The sequence below is a fragment of the Helianthus annuus genome, chromosome 12 (genome assembly GCF_002127325.2).
Source record: "Helianthus annuus cultivar XRQ/B chromosome 12, HanXRQr2.0-SUNRISE, whole genome shotgun sequence".
Lineage (NCBI taxonomy): Eukaryota > Viridiplantae > Streptophyta > Magnoliopsida > Asterales > Asteraceae > Helianthus > Helianthus annuus.
In genome coordinates this window covers 40682430-40709401 of record NC_035444.2, presented here as the reverse complement: position 1 = coordinate 40709401, position 26972 = coordinate 40682430, and the positions used below count along the sequence as shown (strand labels likewise).

General features: G+C 34.9%; 1 protein-coding gene across 2 annotated transcripts; it reads left to right on the top strand.

Annotated features, from left to right (window-relative positions):
- The first annotated feature begins 14406 nt into the window (after nucleotides 1-14406).
- Nucleotides 14407-26648, top strand: LOC110869101 (myosin-11). 2 transcript variants are annotated; one of them, XM_022118396.2, is made up of 36 exons: nucleotides 14407-14529; nucleotides 14616-14761; nucleotides 14845-15001; nucleotides 15121-15179; nucleotides 15275-15434; nucleotides 15501-15650; nucleotides 15748-15884; nucleotides 15956-16102; nucleotides 16190-16291; nucleotides 16384-16441; nucleotides 16526-16627; nucleotides 16695-16732; nucleotides 16869-16995; nucleotides 17083-17253; nucleotides 17701-17832; nucleotides 17901-18010; nucleotides 18111-18171; nucleotides 18243-18420; nucleotides 18514-18719; nucleotides 18810-18929; nucleotides 19017-19115; nucleotides 19600-19821; nucleotides 19922-20040; nucleotides 20109-20220; nucleotides 23626-23670; nucleotides 23769-24023; nucleotides 24721-24879; nucleotides 24955-25161; nucleotides 25241-25381; nucleotides 25462-25532; nucleotides 25616-25715; nucleotides 25785-25841; nucleotides 25917-25973; nucleotides 26060-26140; nucleotides 26235-26314; nucleotides 26396-26648. In XM_022118396.2, exons 1-36 carry the CDS (start codon nucleotides 14422-14424, stop codon nucleotides 26523-26525), a joined length of 4404 nt encoding a protein of 1467 aa, XP_021974088.2. In that variant the 5' UTR covers nucleotides 14407-14421; the 3' UTR covers nucleotides 26526-26648. The 2 variants fall into 2 exon arrangements, with proteins under 2 accessions (XP_021974088.2, XP_035836842.1); XM_035980949.1 differs by having other exon boundaries at nucleotides 18810-18933; nucleotides 19021-19115.
- Nucleotides 26649-26972: the final 324 nt, after the last annotated feature.

Sequence of the window (26972 nt, the reverse complement as noted above, 5' to 3'; positions counted from 1 at the left end):
TTGGTCCCTGCAAGTGTTTAAGCCCTTTTCTGACACGTATAAGGCCCGTTAAGCCATTTTTAAGGCCTTAAAAGGATGCCTAAACATAAGGGACATGAAACATGCTCGAAAATATGTCGGATGTCGGTTCGTTTGGCCGTACGATCACGTTATTCGGTTAATTACGACGAAACACGAACGAACGCGAAAAACGATCGAAATTACGCGACGAATGAAATTTTATCATGTCAATCACTAAAATAAAATATTTTAATGATTACATAAATTTTTGGAAGTCCGGATATATTCAGAACGTAAGATATGCGCGAAAATGCAAACTTATGCACTTTTTGACGCTTTTAGTCCCTATTGATCAAGAAAGTTTATTTTTGCGCACCAAACACCTCAAAGCCTATTTCTAAGCCATGTGAAGGATATTTCGGGCATATTTAACTTATGGTCAAGTTCCGGAATGTGCGATACTATGTGAATCAGCAGACTTTCGCAGATTGACACAAATAGTCCCTGAGTGTGAATAAACTTGTTTTTGACACACCAAAGCTTTCAAAACTGATTTCTAAGTTATATAAAAGTTATTTAAGGTATGTTAAGCCTATGTCACTATTCTGGAGTGTTTGCCGCATTAAACTGATTACGTTTACGCATCAGTTCGCGTTTAACTCTCCAGAAAGTGATTTAAAGCTTGAAAATGAACTAGAATCAAAATGTGAAATTGTAAAACCAAAATAAATAAATTTTTGACACCAAAACACATTGTTTCTTTGATAAAAGATAGTGTCCTACATTGTGTGTGTTTACTAAGCACAAGTGTCACAGTAAGTACGGATCAAACGTATATAAATGAAAGGTTTAAATTCGTAGGTAAGTACGGATCAAAAGGGTATGAATAAAAGGTTTTGTTCCATTTGAATCCATAAATACGTATCGATCAAAAGGAAATGAAAGAGCGAATACATTGCCCCCTCTAACTAAGGTAGGCATGAACACTGTAAGTATGTGGTGTTAGTAACTTAGTCAAGATATGCATGTTGCATGCCTCACATAATGCATATATACGTAATGCATATATGAATATGAGTAGAGATATGTTCTTGCTAATTGTGGGGAATAATTGAGGAAAGCTAGTTAGGAAGGTATTAACAATTTGACTTTCAAAAAGTCAAACACGTTAAATTGATAAGTATAATGCAAATATGAATAAGATTGCATGAAATGATTATTGCATGAAATAAGCATCCCAATTGGAAATTATTGGTGGGGCAAGTAAATTATCTTGAATGAAAAGTGAATAGAATATAATTACATGTTTATGCGCTCTAATAACTGACTAGTGAGATTCAGGATGACTAACAGGCGAAGACCTGATAGAATGACCCAATTTTATAAAGTCAAATGATTTTTTGCAAAAAAGGATAGGATGGTGATTTTATAAGTGTGCCTGAATTAAAAAGGAAGTATAAATGCGTACTCTAGTCTATAATTAATAGGATAGGAAAGGGTTGTGATCGAAGGTCACAAACTGGTAAGAAATGAAACAAGGATGTAGTATAAGAAAGGGTTGTGTCTTAATTAAAAAGGAAAGATAAATGTGCACTTTAGTCTATAATTAGTAGGATGGGAAAGGGTTGTGACCGAAAGTCAAGCGACAAAGAATTAGCAAAATAACAAATGAAACGCAAGAGTCTAACTTAGGAAATGTAAAATACATATAGTGGGTCTGTATGTAATGGGATATTGTGAAAGAACTCTTAAATGGACTACTGAAAGTTAACCGTTATGGAATGTAAGGTATATGTTTAACTATTGTTTATGTATATACGAATGGTAAGATTCTTGTTATGATGAAACCAATAGAATTTGTGATATGATGACCTCAGGTTGAAATTAGAGTTGTGGATAATTGAAACCAAGCTAGGTGAGGCATGGGCTCAGAATGAAGCAAGTCAACCCGACTTACATACTATTTGTTAATGCTATAAAAGCAAGTTTAGTAGTGTTTCTTAAATAGAACTTGGTAAATTGAATAATACACACCGCACAAATGAATAGTAGTTATGGCATAATATAGAATGTTTGACGTTTAAAGGTCAACATAGGAATGATTTTCAACTCAGACTGATGTTATTAAGAGGAATCTCAAATCCTTGAATAGAAATTTGTGTTATGATTAAATATTCGTATGAAAAACTTGAGCAGCGTGCTTATGTATGTATTGTAAGTACTGCATGAAATGAACTAACATATAAATAGCATCAATGAGATTACTTGAAATTAACCCTGAAAGGGGCATGTGTAGAAGCTGAACCAGATAGTGACTATAATTATGGTCTAACCTAGAGTCATTAAGAATGAATGGGAACGAGATAGCAGATATGTTATGGTAACAGTACCAATGATTGGAATGCATTTCTAATATGCGTACATCAATAACTTGACTAAATGTGTGTTAAGGTAAGTGACTTATGAACTAAACTCTATGGTTGATATATTCATGTTTATGCATAAATGTGGAATGGGAAACAAGAATGAATCAATAATTTATACTATGATAAGGTTATGTGATGTTAATTAGTAGGCATGAATGGTTCACCATGCAACAATGTAAGTAGTTGGGATAATCGAGTCGACGATGGTGTAGATGACCTTTAAGATGGAAGTCGGGTTAAACACACACGGTATGTGAATGGTGGGAATGAGTACAAGTCCTTGTAATTCCCTGAAAAAAAAAACCTAAATTTATAATTGAGAGTTGTGGGGATTGGAAACGGAGTTCGGAAACAAAACCAGTGCTTAATACGCGAAACCCAGAGGATGTGAGCGGCAAGTGATGCAAGTTTGCGCTCTTGACAGCCTTGCAACTCTGATTTGCGCCGCAAGGAGGCGTAAAGTGCGCCCCTGCCCGTGTTTTTCCTCCAAAATGGCCCTAAGTGATGGAAAATCATATGTAGGACTTATGTGGCTTAAAACCATGAATTGAGACCTTGTTTGGGTGCGGATTAAGTTGAAAGGAATAGTTACACAAGACCTTAAACATGATAGACAATTTGGTAAGTAGAGTTGTCACGCGTTGACTGATTGTGGAATTAAAACGATATGTATAGATGTATAACTGTTCGTGTATGTATGACATTAATATGATGTGAATTTTTGGCATTATGTATAATATGATTGTAGGATCTTAATCGTCATTTCGATTATAGTGACTACACGACGAGAGATAGAATGCACATATGTATTTTTAATATCGTTAACCGCATTATATGAGTATACCATTCCACTAACAAGGCTAATGTGGAAGACTTAACTAAAAAAAATTGTCGGAATGGAATAAATGTTTGAGACTAAAAAACGAAGAAAGGACTTGGAATGTACGCCGCATAGGGAATACGATGGGCCATTTCATGAAGGATATCCAAGTATGTGTTATATTTTAACCTCAGAAGGAAATTGTATCCAGAAGGTAATAGTAAACATACTTTTGAATAATCAGGTTTCAGGGACGAAACCTCTTATAAGGGGGTAGACTTGTAACATCTCATTTTCGGGTGTATTTATAAAATGTTATTATTATTATTCGTTGGCGGTTATTTACGAAGGAAAAGAATTCGATGAGTAGTAATATATATTAATGTGGTATATTTTAGTAATATACATCGAGAAATATGACTAGCTTGGTGCAAGGCAATAGCGCTTATGACTCATCGAAAATTGAAGGGCTATTGTTAACTTGAGGGGGGTAAATTATAATAAGTTCAATGTATAAATAGGCTCTTTTTTCTCATTTGTAGCAGATTTTATATAGTTAGAGAGAGAAAGAAGAGAGATAAGGCTAGAGAGAGGAAGTAGTGGCCGGTAGCGGCGGTCCGATGGTGTTTCGTGGTGGTTCGCGGTGGCTGGATGCGGCCAGAGTTGCGGGTTTCACCCTGGAGCCATTTATCGATGCTATGAATGCAATGGTAAGCTTCGATTTCTCAAAATCTATTCTTAAAGTTGTTAAAATAGTTGAATAATAATCTATCCAGAATGTTTTTCAATTACACGGTTGCAAATATCTGGCCGATCCAGAAAATCTAACCGTTGAAACAACTTGATTTTTGTGTATGACGTTCCTAAGAGATAGATGATCATGGTTTCGTTTTGTTAAAAGCACAACCTAGTATAATCGATTTTCGTTTGCAAAGTTGTTCGTATTTTCGTTTTGTTAAAAGCACAGCCTAGTATAATCGATTTTTGGGAACATCCGACCGTTGGAATTAGCTGAAATTTTGACTGTAGCTTTCTGATATATGGATATTTAATCCCTCCGAAGGAAATTCTGATCAGAGGTTGTGAACTATGTGTTTAAATGAATAAATTATATCACTTGATTCTAGAATGAGAACATGGATACATATATATAGGAGGCGATATTACACATAGGGACCTCCATAAATCACAACTTCAACAAATATATAATATTATCTAACATCCCCCCAAAAGTTGAATAGTGGAGGACCAAGCCGTAGCATTTAACGAAGAACATTGAATTAAGAAGACGAAGACTCTTTGTAAAAATGTCAGCCACCTGAAGTTTGGTTGGAATAAATTTAGTAGTTAGTTTCTCGACAGCAACCAGCTCACGCAAAGAATGATAATCAAGATCTATGTGTTTAGTTTGTTTATGAGCCACCAGGTGGTTCTGAGTGAGAAAAATTGCACTTTGATTGTCACATAAAATTGTCGGCCTGCTCGGTAGAAGGGCATAAAGTTCCTGAAGAAGATGAGTTAACCACACAATTTCCGTGGCCATGTTTGCCATGGCCCGATATTTTGATTCACAACTAGAGCGAGCAACACTTGGTTGTTTCTTTGCACTCCACGAAATGAGATTGCCACCCAAAAATATTGAATATCCGTAAGTGGAAAGTCTTCTTTCCAAGCAGCGAGCCCAATCAACATTAGAGTAACCAAGCAACATCATCTGAGTGGGTCGACTGTAATGCAATCCATAAGAGATCATCCCTTTGAGATAGCGTAAAATCCGTTTTACTTCCTGGAAGTGAGCAGTGGTGGGAGCATGCAAAAACTGACTGACTTGATTCACAGCATATGAGATGTCAGGCCTCGTGATCGTCAAGTACTGGAGAGCACCTACAATAGACCCGTATATAGTAGCATCCGAGAATAAGTCCCCTGTAGAAACAAAAGAAGTATTGGTGCTTAAAGGTGTTGGAACAGGTTTTGCATCCAACATCTTAGCACGGGTTAAAATATCTAAGGTGTATTTGGATTGGTTAAAAAAAGACCATGATGCGTGTAGGTAACCTCCAGTCCCAAAAAATAATTGAGTTTCCCTAGATCTTTTATAGCAAATTCTGAGTTAAGTCGGGATATGAATGATGTGAGGATAGAAGGTTGATTTCCAGTCAAGATAAGGTCATCAACATATAAAAGGAGATACATAAGACAAGATCCATTTTTGTAAATGAACAAAGAAGGATCCGCACGACTGCAAACGAAGCCGTTGTCAATGAGGAATAGACTTAAGCGATGAAACCAGGCCCTGAGCGCTTGTTTAAGACCGTATATAGCTCTGATACCATGTTTAAATGAAGGAATTATATCTCTTGATTCTAGAATGAGAACATAGATACATACATATATATATATATATATATATATATATATATATATATGAGGCAATATTAAACATAGGGACCTCCATAAATCACAACTTAAACAAATATATAATATTATCTAAAACTATGGTTTTGCCGTTGAACAGTTTATAACAATTTATTTGTACGAAAAAATTTATTTGTATGAAAATCAGGAAGTTGATTGTGTTGCATGGATTGTTTAATGGCATTGCATGTGCAATCTGTGACCGGAGAAACGCTTGTCAAGAAAAAGAGAATGCAGAAACATAATCTGATCTCATTGCATGTCGGTTACGAAGAAATTAACGTACGCGGACCCATACGCGAGAAGGTATGCTAAAGCTTGAGAATCGACGGGACAAGATTGACAATAACAATATAAAGATTTTATATTTCCTACGGGCAAAGGTGAGTGGTTAATTCTTATGATTAGTAAATGTTAATTTATATTGTTTACCTTGTTGAATACTTTATGTGCTATTGGGGTTTTTGCCCATTGGTAAGTATGCGAGTGATCGGAGAATCCTATTGTATAAATTCTTAGAGTGAGTCTTAAGACTCGTGTAGCACTTGTTTAAATTATTAAATTGGTTTAGGAAGTGTGAGTTAGAAATATATGATTATGCTAATACAGAATGCTGTGAATGTATTGTCTATATTTTAGATTTATTATAAGTTTTGGATGTGTCAAAACCTATGAGGTGTTCGGATGAAATGTACTTGGTTTCCAAATCTACGTATTATGTTTTGCCTTGAGTTGTGCTAAATTAGTTGGATTTATGAGTGATAACTCAACCAAACGAATACGATCTTAGATCGTTTGCAAGTATATATTTGGAATGTATGGACTAACTTGATTATGGATAGTGTGATTTCATATTGAGTATCAAACTGGAGCATACTAAAGATGGATTTTGGACGTATAGCTTTATCAAGTGTGGTAAAGAATGATTGTATGATTTAGAATGTAACTTGTTATAAGAAATAAAGGTTGGGTGTATATTTCCTTGCTTATAGTGCATTACACGTGATATACCATTCACTTAGCTTCGCTAATGATGTGTCGTGTGTGCTCCAGGTATGTGGTCTTGGAGCTCAAATTCATGACATTGAAGATTGAGTCTGGAGTTTTAATTGTATGAGTCGGACAAGGATTAATGATTCATTATGTAGATTATGAACATACTCCTCATGGAAGGATTGTAACACCTAACTAATAGTCTTAAAGAAATACAATTTGCAATTGAGATCAACTGTAAATTGTTAAATGAAAATTTTGGGGACCGTTTTTTTCGTTGATAATTAATTGATTAAATCATGTTTTCAAACTAGGGTGTTACACTAAAATGTCTTTTTTTAAAGTTGTTTTAAGGATTATTATGAGCATGCGCTATGTGTAAAAATGCTCAACATCCTAAAGGGCCAAACTTGACACACAATCAAATAAAATAAAAAACCACCCAGTGTGTCTTCTTCGATGGATGTACAAGATCACCCGGGTTTTTTCCGGATCTTCATTTTTAAATTCAGAAACAATTATGGCTCCTTTTGTTTGTTTTAGTCTACTGATTGACTGCCCCTTATAAATTTCATGTTTCATTACACCATCAAAGTTTAATTTGGAACAGTGGCGGAACTAGAGTAAAAATTCAGGGGTATCCTAATTTTTTTTTTTTTACATAGACCCGTTCGTGAAATGTCTAGCCCCCTTCCCTGTGTACCTAGTAAAAATGGGCCCTTTTAATTTTTTTTTCTTTTACCTATGGTCATCCCTGAGAATTGGGGAGCCCTTAGGGGCCCTGTGCGGCTAGTATATAATTATTAGGTTACAATCACTTGTATAACATGGGACACGAGTTGAATAAAAAATATTAAACAGTTAGTAATAAGATTTAGAAATTATAATATAATATTTTGAGATAAAATATAATTGAAATTATGTATTATTTAGGTATAGATACGTTTAGTGTGAATATTTATATAATATTTCTTTACATTTAGTCCTTTTATTAAATATATATATTTAGAAAGAACTATTTCAATGTTTCTTCATGTATTATTTTTATTTTAACCTTTTCTTCCTATATTATTTTATTTTTAACCTTTTCAGTTGTGAAACTTGTGGGCACATATCAGTTTTAAGGAACCTTTAGTATATTTAAAAAATATACATAAACAAAGTTACAATAAAACAAGTAATGGGTACAATAAGTTAAAAAAAAACTAAATAGTTAAATATTAATTGAAGTTTGAATAACTATTAGATAAACCATGGATCTCAGTGCTTAATAACCAATCATTGCATAGAAAACAAGGTTTATATACGCTGCGTATAGTTCTCTACGCAGCGTATATATACCATTTGAAAATTTGGGGTCATTTTGGTAGGTTTGAAGCATCAGATTTTTACAAGGTTTATATACGCTGCGTATAGCTCTATACGCAGCGTATATAACCTTTCAGAATTTTGTTTCAACATTCGGCCTATTTGTGGTATAAATTCTCACCCGGTTACAACGTTAACTCGCTTAAAATATATAACGAGTTAAAAATATATAATGTTTTTTTTATTATTTAGTCGTCGTCATCGTTAATTTATTTAGTCGATGTCGTCGAAAAGGGTATAATGTTAAAATTTTGAAAAGCGTATATACGGTTCGAATACTATAACGTTAAAATATTATAGCTTAAATAAGTGGAAATACCCGGGTACTGTTCGAATATGTTAAACCGTTTACAGTAAAAGTTTTATATGTACACTAAAAGTTTGATATATACAGCAAAAGTTTGTGCATACATAACAAAATGATAAAATGATAAAATACTATGGCTGTTGCTGCTCCTGCCGTTGCTCCTGCTGTTGCTCCTGCTGCTGATGCTGATTCCATTTCGCATCCGTAATGAAGGGTCGTGGAGGTAACCCGTCACGCTGTCGGCGCTCGTGCAGCTCCGCAGCCACCCACTCCAACAGATAGTTGTTCCTTTCAACATCCCGACGTAGCCGCTGATGTGATGGGTCAGGACCGGGCCAAACATGGCGTGGGAACTGAGGCGCCCCGGGTGGTCCATGCGGCTGTGGTGGCTCCGGAATGACGACGGCCGACTCATGCGGCTCCGGCACCTCTGGATCGCGCGGGGGAAATACCGGAGCGAACTGTGCCGGCAGCTGTGTAAGCTGGTATTGCTCGCCATCCTGATTCTTTAACCACTTCCCGCATGGGAATTCTTTGGTAACGTGCATTCCGGATAACGTGTTCATCCCCATCCGCTTCGGCTGTTTCGCCGGGCCTACACGGTCGCGGTCATTCTCCTGATGATAGCCCAACGAAAGGGCTATCCTAGTCACGTAGGCGCCGCCGTATAACAGTCCGCGCTCCTGTCGATGATGCGCGGAGGCGAAGTACTGCGCCAACCCATAGGCGAGAGCACACGGCCTCTTGTATAAGAGGCAATATAAGAAAAACAAGTCACCACTGGTACACCACTCCCGACTTTTGTTTCGAGTAGTGATCGAAGTGGAAATCATTTTGTGCAAATACCTGCACAAAAGGAAACCAGTCAGTAAATAATAATCAGACGACATCGACTAAATGAGGATAAAAAAAACAATATATTTTTGAATCGTTACGGATTTCGACGCGCGTAACGGACCTACGTGCCTTACGAGCGTCGAAACAAAGATCGTCGTTAAATTATATATTTTTTATTATTTAGTCTAAGTCGTCCGTAAGGCGCGTACGGGCCTAACGAGCGTCGAAACTAAGTTCGTCGTTAAAATATACTACCTCCGTCCCATTAAATGTGTCTTATTTTGAATTTTCAAAGTCTTTATTTATAAACTTTGACTTTAATTATATATTTTTTGTGTTATATAAACTTGATGAAAATTAACCCGATAAAAATACTTGTAAAACACACTCAAATCATATAACTTTCATCAAGTATTATCTAACACAAACAAAATTATTTAAGGTCAAAGTTTACAAATAAAGACTTTGAAAATTCAAAGTATGACACTTTTAATGGGACGGAGGGAGTATTTTTTTTTTTATTATTTAGTCGAAGTCGAACCGTAAGGCGCGTAGGTCCCTAACGAGCGTCGATACTAACTTCGTCGTTAAAATATAAAATGACGATCTTAGTGCCAACGCTCGTTAGGGACCTACGCGCCTTACGGTTCGACTTCGAGTAAATAATAAAAAAATATATTTTAACGACGAACTTAGTTTCGACGCTCGTTAGGTCCGTACGCGCCTTACGAGCATCGAAACTAAGATCGTCGTTAAAACGGGCAACCGATTTTTTTGCTACCAGCTTTCCTAACTGTTGCTTTACTACGGTGCTCACCACTACGGTCGCACACAAGCCATACCATCCTAGTAGTACCGCCAAAATTTTCGATCGGCGGGTAACAATTACGTAACCATTCTCCTTTCCCGTTTCTTGTACCCAATTCTTCAAATCGGTTAGAGACATGAAACGCTAAAAAAAGTTACGTTACAACAATAATATAATAATAATAATAATAATAATAATAATAATAATAATAATAATTTTAACAATAATAATAACAATAATAATAACAATAATAATAATAATAATAATAATAATAATAATAATAATATTTTTAACAACAACAACAACAACAATAATAATAATAATAATAATAATAATAATAATAATAATAATAATAATAATAATTATAATGTTGTCAATAGTTATATAATTTTAATAATAATAATAATAATAATTATATTTATAATTATAATAAATATAATGTTGTCAATAGTTATATAATTTTAACAATAATAATAATAATAATAATAATAATAATAATAAAATAATAATAAAAATAATAACAAAAATAATAATTATTATTATTATTCTTATTATAATAAATATAATGTTGTAAATAGTTATATAATTTTTAACAACAACAACAACAACAATAATAATAAAATAATAATAATAATAATAATAATAACAACAACAACAATAACAATAATAATAATAATAATAATAATAACAACAACAACAACAACAATAATAATAATAATAATAATAACAATAACAATAACAATAACAATATAATTCTAACAATAATAATAATAATTATAAAAATAATACAAATATTAATGTGATACCTCCTTTATTTGAAACGGATTGCCCGGGGTAGATGGTTCATAATCATCATATAGTGGTGTGTTACGGGGCTCATAACCGTATCCACTTTGTTGCACGTACGGAGATTCATACCCGTATCCGTAATCCGGATACACTTGATGCGCCGGGTAATTTGGTTCATCAACAGGTGGAGTGAGAGTCTCGTTCAAGTCTGGCAACTGTGTTTTTTGATCAACAGGGACTCCAGACACAACCTCCTCCTCCTCATTGGCATCATTTGCTCCCCATGTGTCATTAGAATAATGATTACCGAAATAATTCTCGTTCCAAAATGATAACATTTTAACAATATTGTGTTTGATACAGAGAAACTGAAGATATACAGAACATATGAATTGAACAAAAAACAGAACAAATGATTTTGATTTGGGTATAAATTGTTAGTGAAGAAGATGAAAAGATGCACAGATGAAGTCGAAGGGAAGCAGAAGTGCATGGATAAATAGACTTTTAAATTTACTGAAATACGCAACGTATAGCTCTCTACTCCTCGTATTGCTTTATTCACGTGCACGGACAACATCGTATCATTGTCAAATCAGTCTAACATACGCTGCGTATAGATCTATACGCAGCGTCTTACTTTATGAACATACACAGCGTATGTCAGACTGATTTGACATGGTACTAGGTTTGACTGTCTGGTCGTGTACCTGCCCTTTACATACGCTGCGTAGAGACCTATACGCAGCGTATAGAGGTAACCCTATACGCTGCGTATAGGTCTCTATACAGCGTATGTAAACCCTAAGTGTGTAGATAGTCTGTCAAGGTGTGCAAATAGTTAGGGCCATTATGTAACCTGTTTTAGAACATATCTGAAATAATATTCAAAATTATTTGTTGGTGTTGTTCACCCAAAAGAAAACCCCAATGTTCTCAGACCCGGACCGGTCGGGCCGAGAGTCGCTAGCTTCACCGGGCCGGTTCGCTTGTTCATTTAGCATTAGATCGGAGGTTCGGCCAGAAATTCGGTAACCGGGAGAGGTCGGGCCGGAGGTTCAGCCATGTTCGTCCTCGACATTCATCAATCATCATCGTCAACACTTCACGCCCCCAAATCATCGAACTCACGGGTGTATCAATCCTTCGTTTTAATCCCTTGTATGATTTGTTTATCTAAAGAAAAAAGTAGAGAATGACTAGAGATAAAATACATAATCAGCTTCATACACTTATATGAGAGAAAATGATAAGGGCGGATAATATAAAAACACAGAGAAGCCATGATGGAGAAGATAAGTGGCTGTTAGGGTTTCTCAAGAATACTAAATGAGAATAAACTTAAAAAAATGAGTACATCAATTAAAGAAATAAAAGCTGACAACATAATTGGGTTTCGTAGGAGAGGCTGGCACTAGTTGGCTTCTACAAGTACAAGGAAATGATTCTATTAATTTTTTAGGAATTATTTTGTGGTTAATGTAAAAAAGAAATAATTATATGTCTTTAAAAAACTTTATATTACTAACCACCTATATATTAATTAGTAACGAAACTTTATATAAACGAATTTCTATTATAATATAATGGTTCACACAAGTAACTTGAATTTATCATAAAAACAACTGGCCCATCAGTAATACTGAAAGTACCATAATAGGTGTGTATTACAAAGGTTGAATACTGAAAAACATGTAATAAACAAATTTATATATTTTTAATATGAATGAAATTATGTATTACGTTACATATAACAATGTATAAATAATAATAATTTTTAGCATTGTGTATCTTTTAAATATAACTTTTATTTAAACTAAATCTCTAAGACCTCAATTCTGCTTACACAATTCATTATTTAAGTTGTTCTTTTTCTCTTTCTCGGTAAAAAGCCTATTTTATTGATATGACATAAATTAGATTTGATATTTTTCTTAATAATTGTTATGCGAATTTAATTAATAAATAGTATTTGTAAAGTTATGAAATAAGTTAAAGGTTTATATACGATTAATAAAATCTTTTCATTATTAAAGGTAATTGACTATGTTACAAATGGGTATAAAATGAAATTAATATATTTTTTAGCTCTATTAAATTGAAAACACATCATATATCAATGTAGCTACAAATCTTAATATTATCTCATCTATAAAACTTCAAAACCTTAAGTTCTCTCCGTCTATCATTTTAAAATCGAGTTCAATAAAATTTAGTCTTGTTGCGAGATAGTCATCTGGTTAATTACTCTTTTTTAGCTTTTATTTATATGTTATAAAAACTCATATATTGATTTTATAGATAATCTCCGATAAGGATAATAATTTTTGTTTTTTTTTTTCTTTTGTAATTTAAACTATTTTATTTTTAGAAGTACTAAAATCATAGTTTTAAAAATTTTAGATCATTTATATATATTTTTAACCATAAATTAGAAATAGATATTAATTATTATATATTATTAATGAGTTATCATACATTTGGATTAAATATTAATTATTATATATATTTATTATTAATGAATTAAATATGAAAATGCCATGTGGCATTAATTAGAAGGATGTTAAATGAGAAATTACCATGTGGCATTATAAGTATTCTTTTATTAGTATTAGATTTTAAAAATATAGTATTTTAAAAATAAAAACTGATAGATACATGAATAGATAGGTAAATATTGTATATGTATTATCCCGGTTCTTGAATCCGGTCCGACCCGTAGACCTTTAAAGAGACCGGTTCCACGGTTCGACGTCCGATCGGATCTTGAAAACATTGGAAAACACCAAGCAGCATACACATGAACCAGTTCTTTTCCATTTCTTATTAATTTGAATATATAATTTTTTTCCAGTTCTTTTCCATTTCTATCCTAAAGAAACACAAAACTTGTCTTAATTTAGGCATGCAGAAATTGGGAAATTGGAGTTTCAACCACGAATCTGTGAGAAATTTACGAAAGAGAGAGAAACAAAGAACCCGAGTTCACAGGGGACCGATTCAACAATGTCACAAGGAGACACCCAACAACAGAAGAAGAGAGAGAATGTTCAAAACAAATGAGAGAAAAATTTAATAAACAAAAGCTGAATCCGACGATCAATGCCCAGAAATTTTCAATTCTTGCGGTTCAGGATCACCAACATTGATCCCGACCAAGTTCAAGACCAACGGAGCAGTGATCATCATTGAAAAAGAAGAACACATACATTTCCCTCCAAAAAGAAGCGGTTTTCTTCATATTTATAATGGTTGGTGATTTATGTTTCATTATCCACGTAAGAGATTAAATGCTCATAGACATGATGCACAACTAAAGCTATCCATGTAGATAGATACATGATTACAAACATTAAACATATCATTCTAGGAAAATGTACTAACCGACACTGATCTATATGTGCCACAGAGCACTGCAGTTAATATAATCGTAGGCTCTCATGTTTGGGTTGAAGATACAGCCCAAGCGTGGGTTGATGGGCAAGTCACAAAGATTAAAGGGAAAGAAGCCGAGATTCAAACCGCCGATGGGAAAACAGTTAGTCATCAATATTAACGAACATTCTATTTCAAATATACAAGTCGAATCGTGAAGTTGACATCGCGGGTTATTTTTCAGGTGGTTGCTAATTTATCGAAAATATATCCCAAGGATATGGAAGCACCGGCTGGCGGTGTTGATGACATGACAAAGCTATCTTATTTGCATGAGCCAGGAGTCTTGCAGAACTTAAGAACCAGATATGAACTCAATGAAATTTATGTACGTTTTCTGTTTTCGTCTCGTATTTTAGTCTAAAGAATTTTAAACAAAAATATATCCTTACCTTTTTATAAAAATAATGGCAGACTTACACAGGAAACATTCTAATTGCAATTAACCCGTTCCAAAAGTTACCTCATTTGTATGATACTCATATGATGCAACAATACAAGGGAGCACCGTTTGGTGAATTGAGCCCCCATGTATTTGCAATTGCAGATACATCTTATAGGTAATTATTAGTTTTTATATGCAATGGTTACTAGTTAGTAACGTGCGGTGGTCGTCATGTTTTTGCGTTGTTACTTGAGTCAGGGCCATGATTAATGAAGGAAAAAGTAATTCAATTCTGGTGAGCGGTGAAAGTGGAGCAGGTAAAACTGAGACGACCAAAATGCTTATGCGGTTTCTTGCATATTTGGGTGGCAGAAAAGCGACCGAAGGCCGCACAGTTGAACAGCAAGTTCTTGAAGTACGATATATGACGTATAGTTCTATGTTTAAATAACCCCTTATTGTTCTATACTTGGCGTCACTTGATCTTTATCTTTATATAACTATATATGAACTTCTGTCAAATTGTAATTGCAGTCAAATCCAGTTCTTGAAGCTTTCGGCAATGCTAAAACCGTTAGGAATAACAATTCCAGGTGACTAGCTTCTAGCTTATTCTCATGTAGTAATTGAAGAATTGATGTTCGTATTTTAGCTGCATTTTTATTTATTTTATGTGATAATGGCTCAGTCGTTTTGGCAAGTTTGTTGAGATCCAATTTGATAAGCACGGGAGGATTTCGGGAGCCGCTATCAGGACTTACCTTCTAGAAAGATCTCGTGTTTGCCAAGTAAATGATCCTGAAAGGAACTATCACTGTTTTTACCTGCTTTGTGCAGCACCACCAGAGGTACTAGATTTTTACGAAAGTCAACTTCGCTAGTCAACATTTGATTAATTTCGCATATGGTTTCAGGAAATTGAGAAGTACAAATTAGGAAGCCCACAATCGTTTCACTATCTTAATCAATCAAAATGCTTCGAGCTTGTTGGTGTGAATGATGGAAGTGAATATCTCGCCACAAGGAGAGCTATGGATATTGTTGGAATAAGTAAAAAAGAACAGGTTTTATTCGCTTTTATTTTGTTTTCTTTTCTTTTCTTTTGTATGCAATAATAAGTAAGATCATAAATTCATAACCAATCTTTTTACTTTTTCAAAGGAAGCAATTTTCAGAGTTACTGCTGCTATACTTCATCTCGGAAATATTGCATTCACTAAAGGGAAAGAAGTTGATTCTTCGGTCCTAAAAGACGACAAAGCTAAGTTTCATCTCAAGATGGCGGCAGAACTTCTTATGTATGCTTATCTTAAATGTTGAACAGTTTGTAGGTTTTTTATAAATTTATAATTTGATGAGGTCGTGTTAGGTGCGACCCTGTTGGCTTGCAAGATGCATTGTGCAAACGAGTGATGATAACTCCTGAAGAAGTTATTAAGAGGCCTCTTGATCCTCTCAGTGCATCATTTAGCCGAGACGGTTTGGCTAAAACAATATATTGCAGATTATTTGATTGGTACAAATTAGTACATTGAGTTATAAACCCTATTCAATGAACTTATGGTGTTTGATAATTCAATATCTAGTTTTCCTTCTTTTTCAGGTTGGTGAATAAAATCAACGTATCGATTGGACAAGACGCGACTTCAAAATGTCTGATCGGCGTGCTTGATATCTATGGTTTTGAGAGCTTTAAGAACAACAGGTAGCAACAACTAATTAATGTATTTACTTTTTAAAAAAAAAAATAATCGCTTGTGACAACTGTATTATCTGAATGTCATCATACGCATGCAGCTTTGAGCAATTTTGTATTAACTTCACAAATGAGAAACTACAGCAACACTTTAACCAGGTAATTGTCGAATCTTTAATATCGCTGTTAACATGAGAATGTTGTTAAAAACTGATTACAAAAAGTGTTACGTTTGAATTTCAGCACGTCTTTAAGGCGGAGCAAGAAGAATATAAAAAAGAGGCTATCAATTGGAGCTACATTGAATTTGTTGATAACCAAGATGTTCTAGATCTCCTCGAAAAGGTACAAATAATAAGATTATATAAAATTTTGATGTATATAATTCTCTCATCATGTATTTATATTGCAGAAACCTGGTGGTATCATTGCTCTCCTTGATGAAGCTTGGTATACCATACTCGACTTAATTTTTTGTTTATATGTTTCTTCATTTCATTTTTAACAAGGATTATAATAAACAGTTAGCGCTGATCGAATATATATTTTCGATAATATATTACAATTTGAACTTACATTTTTTTAGCATGTTCCCAAAGTCGACGCATGAGACATTCTCAAACAAGCTTTATCAGACATTCAAAAATCACAAACGCTTTATAAAGCCCAAGTTGTCGCGCACGGATTTCACAATTGCTCATTATGCTGGTGAGGTATGTATCATGTATGTTAGCCAAACCGTGTTCATAGCTCTAACAACACTATTTGTTTAAAATTAAAACATTTTATTGTCGTTTTAGGTGCAATATCAATCTGATCAATTTCTTGACAAAAATAAAGATTATGTGGTCCCCGAACACCAAGATTTGCTGAGCGTTTCCAAGTGTTCCTTTGTGGCCGGCCTTTTCCCTCCTGTAGCTGAAGAGTCTTCCAAATCATCTAAATTTTCTTCAATTGGTTCCCGTTTTAAGGTACCTTTTATATCAAATGGTTGTAAAAATCCCGGCTAGCCTCTGATTAATCGCTAGTCAGAGGTTCACCAAGTAATATTTATCTAATATGCCAATTAATAGGCGGTCAACAGTTGTCAAATCTAGTCCTAATTGGCCAAAAACTGGTGGCAGACTAGCAATTCGGCTAGATTCTTGACCAAAACCTGTAAATTCCATTTAATCCTATCTATTTGAAAATATGAGTCGAAGATGGTGTTAAGATATGTCTACTTAAAAAATACATATAAAAATGTGTGTTTATACATATAAAACTGAAAGCTACATATAAAATGCCAATCATAATCCCTGTTAATCCCGATTAATCGCTAGTCAGTATCCCACCGGCCGACTAGTGCCTAGCGATTCTTACAACACTATCAATCATTATCATGTTGTATGCTGATATGTAACCATATGCTAATGCAGCTTCAATTGCAACAACTGATGGAAACACTAAACGCTACGGAACCTCACTATGTTAGATGTGTAAAGCCTAACAATAAACTGAAACCTGCCATATTTGAAAACCTCAACATCATGCAACAACTGCGTTGTGGTGTGAGTATATGTGATTATTAACTTATGTATTTGTATTCTATTTGTGTGACTAATTCTTCTACTCTTAGGGTGTTTTAGAGGCAATCAGAATCAGTTGTGCCGGTTACCCTACACGTCGTGCATTCTTTGAATTTATAAACAGATTCGGACTTCTTGCACCAGAAGCCTTGGCAGGAAGGTAGATGTTTTTTATTGTTTTTATATCCTGATCATATTTTTTTCTTGATTTGAATTATTTTTATATGTATTCTAACATTTAGTTAATGTTTCTGAAGTAGCTTTGACGAAAAGACGGTATGCACAAAGATCTTGGAAAAGATGGGACTCAGCGGCTTTCAGGTAATTAGCGTGTTATTTCGCGTTTTTATATTTTGAACTCTATTTTACCGCATATGTTTTTTACCATGCAGATAGGTAAAACAAAGGTATTCTTGAGAGCGGGACAGATGGCAGAATTAGACGCAAGGAGAGCGGAGGTTCTCAGCAATGCAGCGGGAATAATTCAAAGACGAATAAGAACTTATATTGCTCACCAGCAGGTTACCGCGTTACGCAAGGCTTCAATTTTCTTACAATCTTTCTGTAGATGTGAGCTTCTAAAGTATTCTTAACTTGACCAAATTGCTACTAGAAAAATTCTATTTTACCATTTTAATGTTTGAACAAATGTTGGAAATTTAGGTAGACTGGCTTGTAAAAAGTTTGAAGAACTGAAAAGAATTGCAGCAGCTATAAAAATTGAGAAACACGTGCGTAAATGGCGTGCTTGGGCAGCCTATACTAGACTTCGGGCATCGGTTCTTACGGTACAAACATATATACGTGCAGTTGGCGCTCGTAAAATGTTCAGACACCGAAAGGAAACTAAAGCCGCAATTAAAGTTCAGGTTGGCTTTTAAGTAATAAAATAACCGCAACCACGTTAATATTTTGCATTGCATGAACTGAATGATTCTAGTGGTTTTTTCTTCGGTTAGACTCGGTGGCGTTGTCATAAAAAATCTGCGGATTATAAAAAACTGAAGAAAGCATCCATAGTTACACAATGCAGATGGAGGGGAAGAATTGCAAAGAAAGAGCTTAGAAGACTTAAACAGGTCAGTTTTTATTGTTTAATTTGATACTATATTCATGTTTGAATGCATCGACCCTTAATATTGATTAACATGCTTTAAATTTTCCAGGAAGCACGAGATCATGGTAAACTTAAAGAAGCAAAAGATAAGCTCGAGAAACAGATGGAGGAACTAACATGGCGTTTACAGCTGGAGAAACGTTTAAGGGTAATATAATGTTGTATATATATATATATATATCTAAGGAACTGTTAAAATGAGAACTCCCCCGAGTTGTGAGAAAACTCCTTGAAAAAAAATTGCCAATTTTTTTTTAAATTATGTAACTTTTTCAGAATATATACATATTTGTGTGTGTGTGTGTGTTGTATACGAAAATTTACATCAGTGTAAAAACAATTTACGTAAGTGTAACCTGCGCAAAATATTTTTTTCTATGCTTTTTTAAATTGTATTTACGCTAGTGTGAGCGATCAAAAACCTAGCGTAAATGAATGCTAGCCATTTTTTACAGTTAGATATTCATATATGTTTGTGGAAAAAAAATGGTTAAAAAAGTTGCACGGGAAGTAGGATTTCCATCGGAGTTCTCAAGTTCTCGCAACTTGGGGGAGTTCTTATCTGAACCTGATCCTATATATCTAATTATATAAATATAATAATACAATTGTACATATTTGCATATGTCCAGATTGATTTGGAAGAAGCAAAAGCACAAGATTTGATTAAATTTCAAAATTCTCTGGAAGATATGCAAAAGAAACTTGATGAAGCAAATGCAATCGCAGCTATGGAAAGAGAGGCAGCGAGAAAAGCTATTGACGAAGCACCTAAGGTTGTTGAGGAAAAAGAGATTGTTATCGAAGATACTAAGAAAATTGAATCTCTGAATGAACAAGTTAATGATTTGAAGGTATATTGGATGTGTAATCTTGTACTGTCAGTAATAACAAATTAATAATTGTTTATGAGATTAAATTCAAGTTGCTGGTTTTGTGTTTTCGGCTTTGCAGGCGAAGTGGGAGTCAGAAAAGAAACGTGCCGATGATCTGGAAGTATGTAGTGAAGAAAGACGTATTAAGTTGGAAGAAACAGAAAAGAAAGTGGTTCATTTACAGGAGTCCATGAGCAGGTAGTTTCGGTTTGTTTGTATCTTTATAACTTTCGGTTTCTATAAACTACATGTTTTTATTCTGCCAGGCTGGAAGAGAAGTTAAATAACTTAGAATCAGAAAACAAAGTCTTCCGCCAGCAAGCGGTATCCATGGCACCTAACAAGTTCCTCTCAGGCCGTTCCCGCTCTATTATTCAGGTATTTTTGTTATTAGAGAACCGCAATGTTAGACTTTGTAATTGTCTGTGTGATTCATCTCATTATTTACAATCAATATATAATGTTTACAAGTCAATGGTCAACCTAGAAATCCTCCTATATTCAATGGTCTTCCTAGGAATCCTCGTGTAATTATGCTCCAGTTCAATATTATGATACAAATCAATGCTATGATTGAGCTGTTATTCTAATATTCCCCCGCAATCGAAACGGGAGGATCACGGATGTTGAGGCTGGTTCGAAAATCGTCGAATAGAACCTTTGGCAACCCTTTTGTAAAAATATCGGCTATTTGATATCGTGATGGGACATGTAGAACTCGGACTTCACCCTTGGCGACCTTTTCACGAACGAAATGAATATCCATTTCAACGTGTTTTGTGCGTTGATGTTGAACTGGATTACCGAATAGGTAGATAGCACTCACGTTGTCACAATAGACTAAGGTGGCGCGTTTTAGAGGGTGATGAAGTTCTAGTAGTAAATTGCGAAGCCAACAAACTTCGGAAACCACATTAGCGACGCCACGGTACTCCGCCTCGGCACTTGAGCGGGACAAAGTGGGTTGACGTTTGGAGGACCATGAGAGAAGATTGTCACCCATATATACACAATAACCGGATGTTGAACGCCTTGTGTCGGGACACCCTCCCCAATCGGCATCGGTATAAGCTGTGAGAGAGGATGTCGAGGATGGTTGAACGTGAAGACCATATGAGATTGTGCCTTTAATGTGTCTTAGAATTCTTTTAAGAGCATTTAAATGGATGGTCTTCGGGTCATGCATATGGAGGCATACTTGTTGAACCGCGTATGAAATGTCCGGTCGGGTAAAGGTAAGGTATTGTAAAGCGCCGGCGAGGCTTCGATATTCGGTAATATTGTCAACCGGCGTCCCATTATTACTGCTCAATTTGTTTTGTGTGTCAACCGGGGTGGCTGCTGGGTTGCAATCCGAGAGGCCGGCCCATTCAAGGATTTCTCGTGCATACTTTTCTTGCGAAAGAAATAGAGAGCTTGAGTCCCGTGTAACCGAAATACCAAGGAAGTAGCTAAGTGGCCCGAGATCTTTCATTGCGAATTCTTTAGAAAGCCGAGTCATGAAATTTTCCCTTAAGTCATCTGAAGATGTTATTAACAAAATATCATCAACATATAATAATATGAATGCCATGTGATGACCTTGGTTGAAGATGAATAAGGAATGATCACATTGGCTATGTTTAAAACCCATCTTTGAAACAAAACCGCAAACCGTTGGTACCATGCTCTCGGTGCTTGCTTGAGGCCATAAAGAGACTTTTTGAGTAGACAAACATGATTGGGATACGTCGGATCACGAAAGCCCATTGGTTGATGCATAAAAACCGTTTCATTTAAGTTCCCATGTAGAAAAGCATTTTTGACATCGAGTTGATGTATAGGCCACGACTTAGACAAAGCTAAAGATAACACCGTTCTAATTGTTGCCGGTTTAACTACTGGGCTAAAGGTTTCCCCACAATCAACACCAACTTGTTGTGATCGACCGTCACACACTAACCGAGCCTTATATCGTTCAAGTGTGCCATCCGCTTTCTTTTTATGTTTAAAAATCCACATGCTACGAACAATATTCATACCGGGCTGTTTGGGTACTAATTCCCAAGTCTTGTTATCAATAAGGTGTATCAACGAAACATTACAGTCGGCGATGGCAAAAATATACCCGTTCATGCGATTGGAAACCATACATTACCACCACCTTTTCCAAACTTCAAACTAAATAACGTTCTTTTTGTACCAAAACTCATTAAAAATCTAATTTCGGTTCGCCGTTTCACCCGCTCCATGTCGGGTATTTTCAAACCAAAAACTCACTTTAATCTAAACATGTCTACCACTCCTCTCCTCTCTCCTTCCTACACCCGAAGCACTAGAGGCCGAGGCCGCGGGCGCGGTCGAGGTCGTGGCAGACACCAACCTTCACCACAATGGACCCATTACCCATGGTTTTCCCAGCCGACCACTACCCAAAACCGCCCCCCAACTTGGTCGCAACCCACTGGTTACTTTTGGACCACTCCACCTTGCCCGTATCCCACCATTCCACAATCTCGACCACCAACATCACAACAAGGAATCCTCGGCCCTCGCCCATAACAGGCTTTCACGGCTTCGGAGACTCCATACATGCCTACGGCTCTTGACCAGGCCTTCAATGCTTTCACTCTAAATCCACCGGATCAAACTTGGTACATGGACTCGGGTGCCTCAGGTATAATGACTCACAACTCTAGATCCATTGAAGGACTATGGCATCAAGCCGATCCCAAACATCATCATCTGTAGTGTTGGAAGAAGTGGCTTCAGTGGCGGCTGCAGCGGGAGGGGTAATGACGCGAGGGGAGAGGTGATCGAGCACTTGAAACGCACGGCAATGGATTTTGAAAAGTTCAGCCCAAGAGGAGTATTGGCTGGTGTCCATTTCAAGGATGATAGGGATGAATGTTTTGATATTGGTTACGGTAATGGCGGGATGTGTTTTTGGGTCCATGTTTTGGTTAAAGAAAGAAAAGAAGAAAGAAAGATGGTGGCCGGCGGTTCAAGAAGAAGAGGGACAGGATCGAAGGGAAGAAGGTTTAGAGGTTTGATACCATGTTAGACTTTGTAATTGTCTGTGTGATTCATCTCATTATTTACAATCAATATATAATGTTTACAAGTCAATGGTCAACCTAGAAATCCTCCTATATTCAATGGTCTTCCTAGGAATCCTCGTGTAATTATGCTCCAGTAAATGGTTTTCAATATTATGATACAAATCAATGCTATGATTGAGCTGTTATTCTAATACGCAAGAACCACATAAACAGTTGTACGCTTTAATTGATTAAATGTCTTGTGTATCACAGTTAAAGCAAGCGAAAATGTCATAAAAAACACTATACTTTCTGTTTTTTTCTCATAAAAGTCACTCTACAATTTTTTGCACATAAAAAACACTATACGTTGTATTTTTCTTTTGCGCAAAAATCACTCAACAATTTTTTGCACATAAAAAACACTGTACTTTTGTTTTTTCTCACAGACGTCGTTCAACAATTTCATCATTTTTTCTCACACAAAAGAACACGTGTGGAGACACGCGTTAAGTTTCAAATTCCATGTTAATATTCTTTATTTTCTTGCACCGGTTATGAATTAATTTTTAGAACATCTCAAGAATTCATCTAAAATTTGAAGATGAAATTGATTTGTTTCGACCTTGGTAAATCAAAAGTGTATTGTAACAAATGTGTAAAAGTGCAAATGCGGTTCTTGCAGATCACTACTTAGAATTGGTTTTGTGTTGAAAGACCACTATAGCATATAACAAATGTTTTGATCTTTGACTCTTTGCAGAGGACACATAGCGGTACTTTAATCGGAGATAGAAAGTCATCTTTGGTATTGTAGCTTGCATAAGTGTGGTTTTTGAATTATATGTTTCATTTCTTTGCTATTAATCATTTAGTTCTATGTGTCTTTGTTTATGTATGTTTTAGGATCCGAATAGCCCTTCAGTGGGACAACGAGATCTTGCGGAAATAGATGACAAACCACAAAAATCACTCAATGTAAAACAAATTGAAAATCAAGAGTTGCTTCTTAAATGCATTGCACAACATTTAGGCTTTGCAGGGAACAGACCAATAGCAGCTTGTATTATTTACAAATGCCTTTTGCAATGGAGATCTTTTGAAGTTGAGAAGACAAGTGTTTTCGATCGTATCATTCAGACCATAGGCAATGCGATAGAGGTTTAATATATCTTACAATACGCTAATAACACGCCTTTAATGAATTTTTTTAGTAAAAATGGTGTTTCTTTTATAAAGTATTTGTAAAATTGGTTTTTTTGTGTTTCTAATGCATTGTGGGGTTTCAAACCACGGATTATCTCTCCTTAATCTCATATATTATAATTCTTTTTATTTTTTGTTTAATTTTCGTTTTACATATAATTTAATTTTTCTATATAAACTTACATCTATTATGCAGTGTTGTTCCTTTTTATTGTCTACATTTAGCTATAATTTTTGTAGAAAACTGAGTTTTATCCAAAATAAAGTACTTTTTGGTTATTTTTTTATATTACAAGACCAAAAAATACTTTATTTTGGATATAACTCAGTTTTCAATAAAAAATAATTTCAAAATTTAAAAAAATGAACAATATCGCGTCCTTAGATATTTTTAAATATTACAAGTTATTAAAAAAACTAAATTACATGTTAAATGAAAATTTAAAAAAAAAATTGGTGAGATTGATAGCAGAGAATCAATGGTTTGGAACCTGGGATACAACATTTTTTGCAAGTAAAAAAACTACCGAATTTTACAAAGACTTTTTCATAAAACACCATTTTTACAAAAAAAAAAAAAAAAAAAAAAAAAAAAATCTGTCTTTTAAAGTATTTTTGTTCTGATTCTTGTTAATATTTTGTTTATCTAAAGAAAAGGCAGGATAATAATGATGTATTGGCCTACTGGTTGTCCAATGCTTCTACTCTTCTGCTTCTACTCCAATGCACACTAAAAGCAAGTGGGGCCACATCTGGAATCGGCCCACAGCGTCGTCGATCATCAGCCGCACTTTTTGGCAGGATGACATCTGTAATGCCATACATTTTTATTTTTGTATTTGGAATTTAATTTTATGATTTTTTAACCGTCGTTTTGGTTTTATAGAGTCTTCAAGGAACTCCACGTGCGGCTGATCTTTCCTTTGCAAATGGAAGTCTGGGTAATGAAGTTGAAGGGTTTAACAAAGTGGAAGCGAAGTATCCAGCTTTGCTTTTCAAGCAGCAGCTTACCGCATACGTTGAAAAAATATATGGAATGATTCGCGATAATTTGAAAAAAGATATATCTCCATTGCTAGGGATGTGCATTCAGGTAATGTTAGTTTAATTATTTTTATTTCTTTTTCTGTTGGAAACTAATGTTATTTACTAATTGGTATGTTATGTTAAAGGCACCGAGAATCTCCAGAGCGAGCCTAGTGAAGGGATCGTCGCGTTCGGTTTCTAGTACAGCTCAGCAAACCGTAATTGCTCACTGGCAAGGAATTGTTAAGAGTCTTGGAACTTTCTTAAACATTTTAAAAACAAATCATGTTAGTTGAACTATTATTAACTTCTATTATTTTTCTTTTCTTGGTTATATATTCTGTTACTAACCTCAAAATATCCTTAGGTGCCGCCATTTTTGGTGCGCAAAGTGTTCACGCAGATATTCTCATTCGTCAATGTTCAGCTATTTAACAGGTATGCGTTTATGCCGATATGCTCACACATCGGTTTTTATTTATTTATCTAATTATTTTTGTAAATCCAAATTCATGATGCAGCTTACTTTTGAGGCGTGAATGTTGTTCGTTTAGTAATGGTGAGTATGTGAAAGCGGGGTTGGCTGAAATAGAACACTGGTGTTACAATGCAACTGATGAGGTATTTTTGCTTTTTTTTTATTTTTTAAATTTTTTATATATGGTTATTTGTTAAACCGTTGAACTGCAGTATGCAGGTTCGGCGTGGGATGAACTGAAGCATATACGACAAGCTATTGCATTTCTGGTAAAGTATCTTTTTCGTCAACGAGTTGCGCTGGGACCAATCTTTGCTTATATGAGAATTTGTAATTCCGTATAGGTTGTACATCAAAAACCGAAGAAAACATTGGATGAAATAAGACGTGACCTATGCCCGGTTAGTGATATATGTTTTTGTTAGGTTACAACACAACACAATGCAGTTTGTTTTACGGTTACACAATCTAATCTCTTGGTTTGCAGATTCTTAGTATACAACAGTTGTATCGGATCAGTACGATGTACTGGGATGACAAGTACGGCACACAAAGTGTATCCGCGGATGTATGTTTTTTTATTATTATTTCATCATTTTCTTATAAACATTTGAAATAATTATAAAGAATTAATATGTGCTGCAAATGTCATCATTATTCAGGTGATATCCAGTATGAGGTCGTCGATGACCGAAGAAAACAGTGTTGCAAGCAATTCTTTCCTGTTGGATGACGACTCGAGGTTAGTTATAACTTTGTGTTGTCTGTCCCCTTGGCTTTAGTTGTGATGTATTCTCATGATTTATTTATGTGTTTTATGCAGCATTCCATTTTCACTTGATGATATATCAAAAACTATGGATCTAATTCATATCTCAGACATCGAGCCTCCACCTCTAATTCGTGAAAACTCGGGATTTAGCTTTCTGTTACCACGTATTGAGAGCCACTGACGCGCTTTCTAACCGTTTTTGGGTGCTAATTAATTTCATTTCTGGTGATAATATAAAAATGTTTGTATTGAAGAACTAGAAAGAGGATGGTTGTGTAGATCTGCATTTGCAGGTGTTTTGTAGCTTGTTGTACAAATAGATGTATGTATTCATTCGTTATGGGTATAAACTGTAGATTGTTGTTTACGGTTGTTGAACATCATTTGTTACTTAAACGTGATTTGTGTGAGTTCTAATACGTTGCATCCAAAATTCTTTGCCTCTTGTTTTCATCTGTTGTAGAATAGTAATCAAGTTATAAGAGTGTTTCAATCAGGTCACTCGTAATTTATTTTTATTTTGTTGTTTCAATTAGATCACTAAAGTTTAGTTTGATGTTCCAATTCTAAATAATTTAAAGGTCATTCATCCTACATGGTATTTATTTAGGTTTTTTTTTTAATATTT

What these genes read in the sequence shown, in the direction of transcription:
- LOC110869101 (XM_022118396.2), top strand. Translation starts at nt 14,422, where the DNA reads ATGGAAGCACCGGCTGGCGGTGTTGATGACATGACAAAGCTATCTTAT. An exon ending in TATTGCAGATTATTTGATTG is followed by an intron (nt 16,103 to 16,189) that starts GTACAAATTAGT and finishes CTTCTTTTTCAG; the next exon opens with GTTGGTGAATAAAATCAACG. An exon ending in TGGGACTCAGCGGCTTTCAG is followed by an intron (nt 18,172 to 18,242) that starts GTAATTAGCGTG and finishes TTTACCATGCAG; the next exon opens with ATAGGTAAAACAAAGGTATT.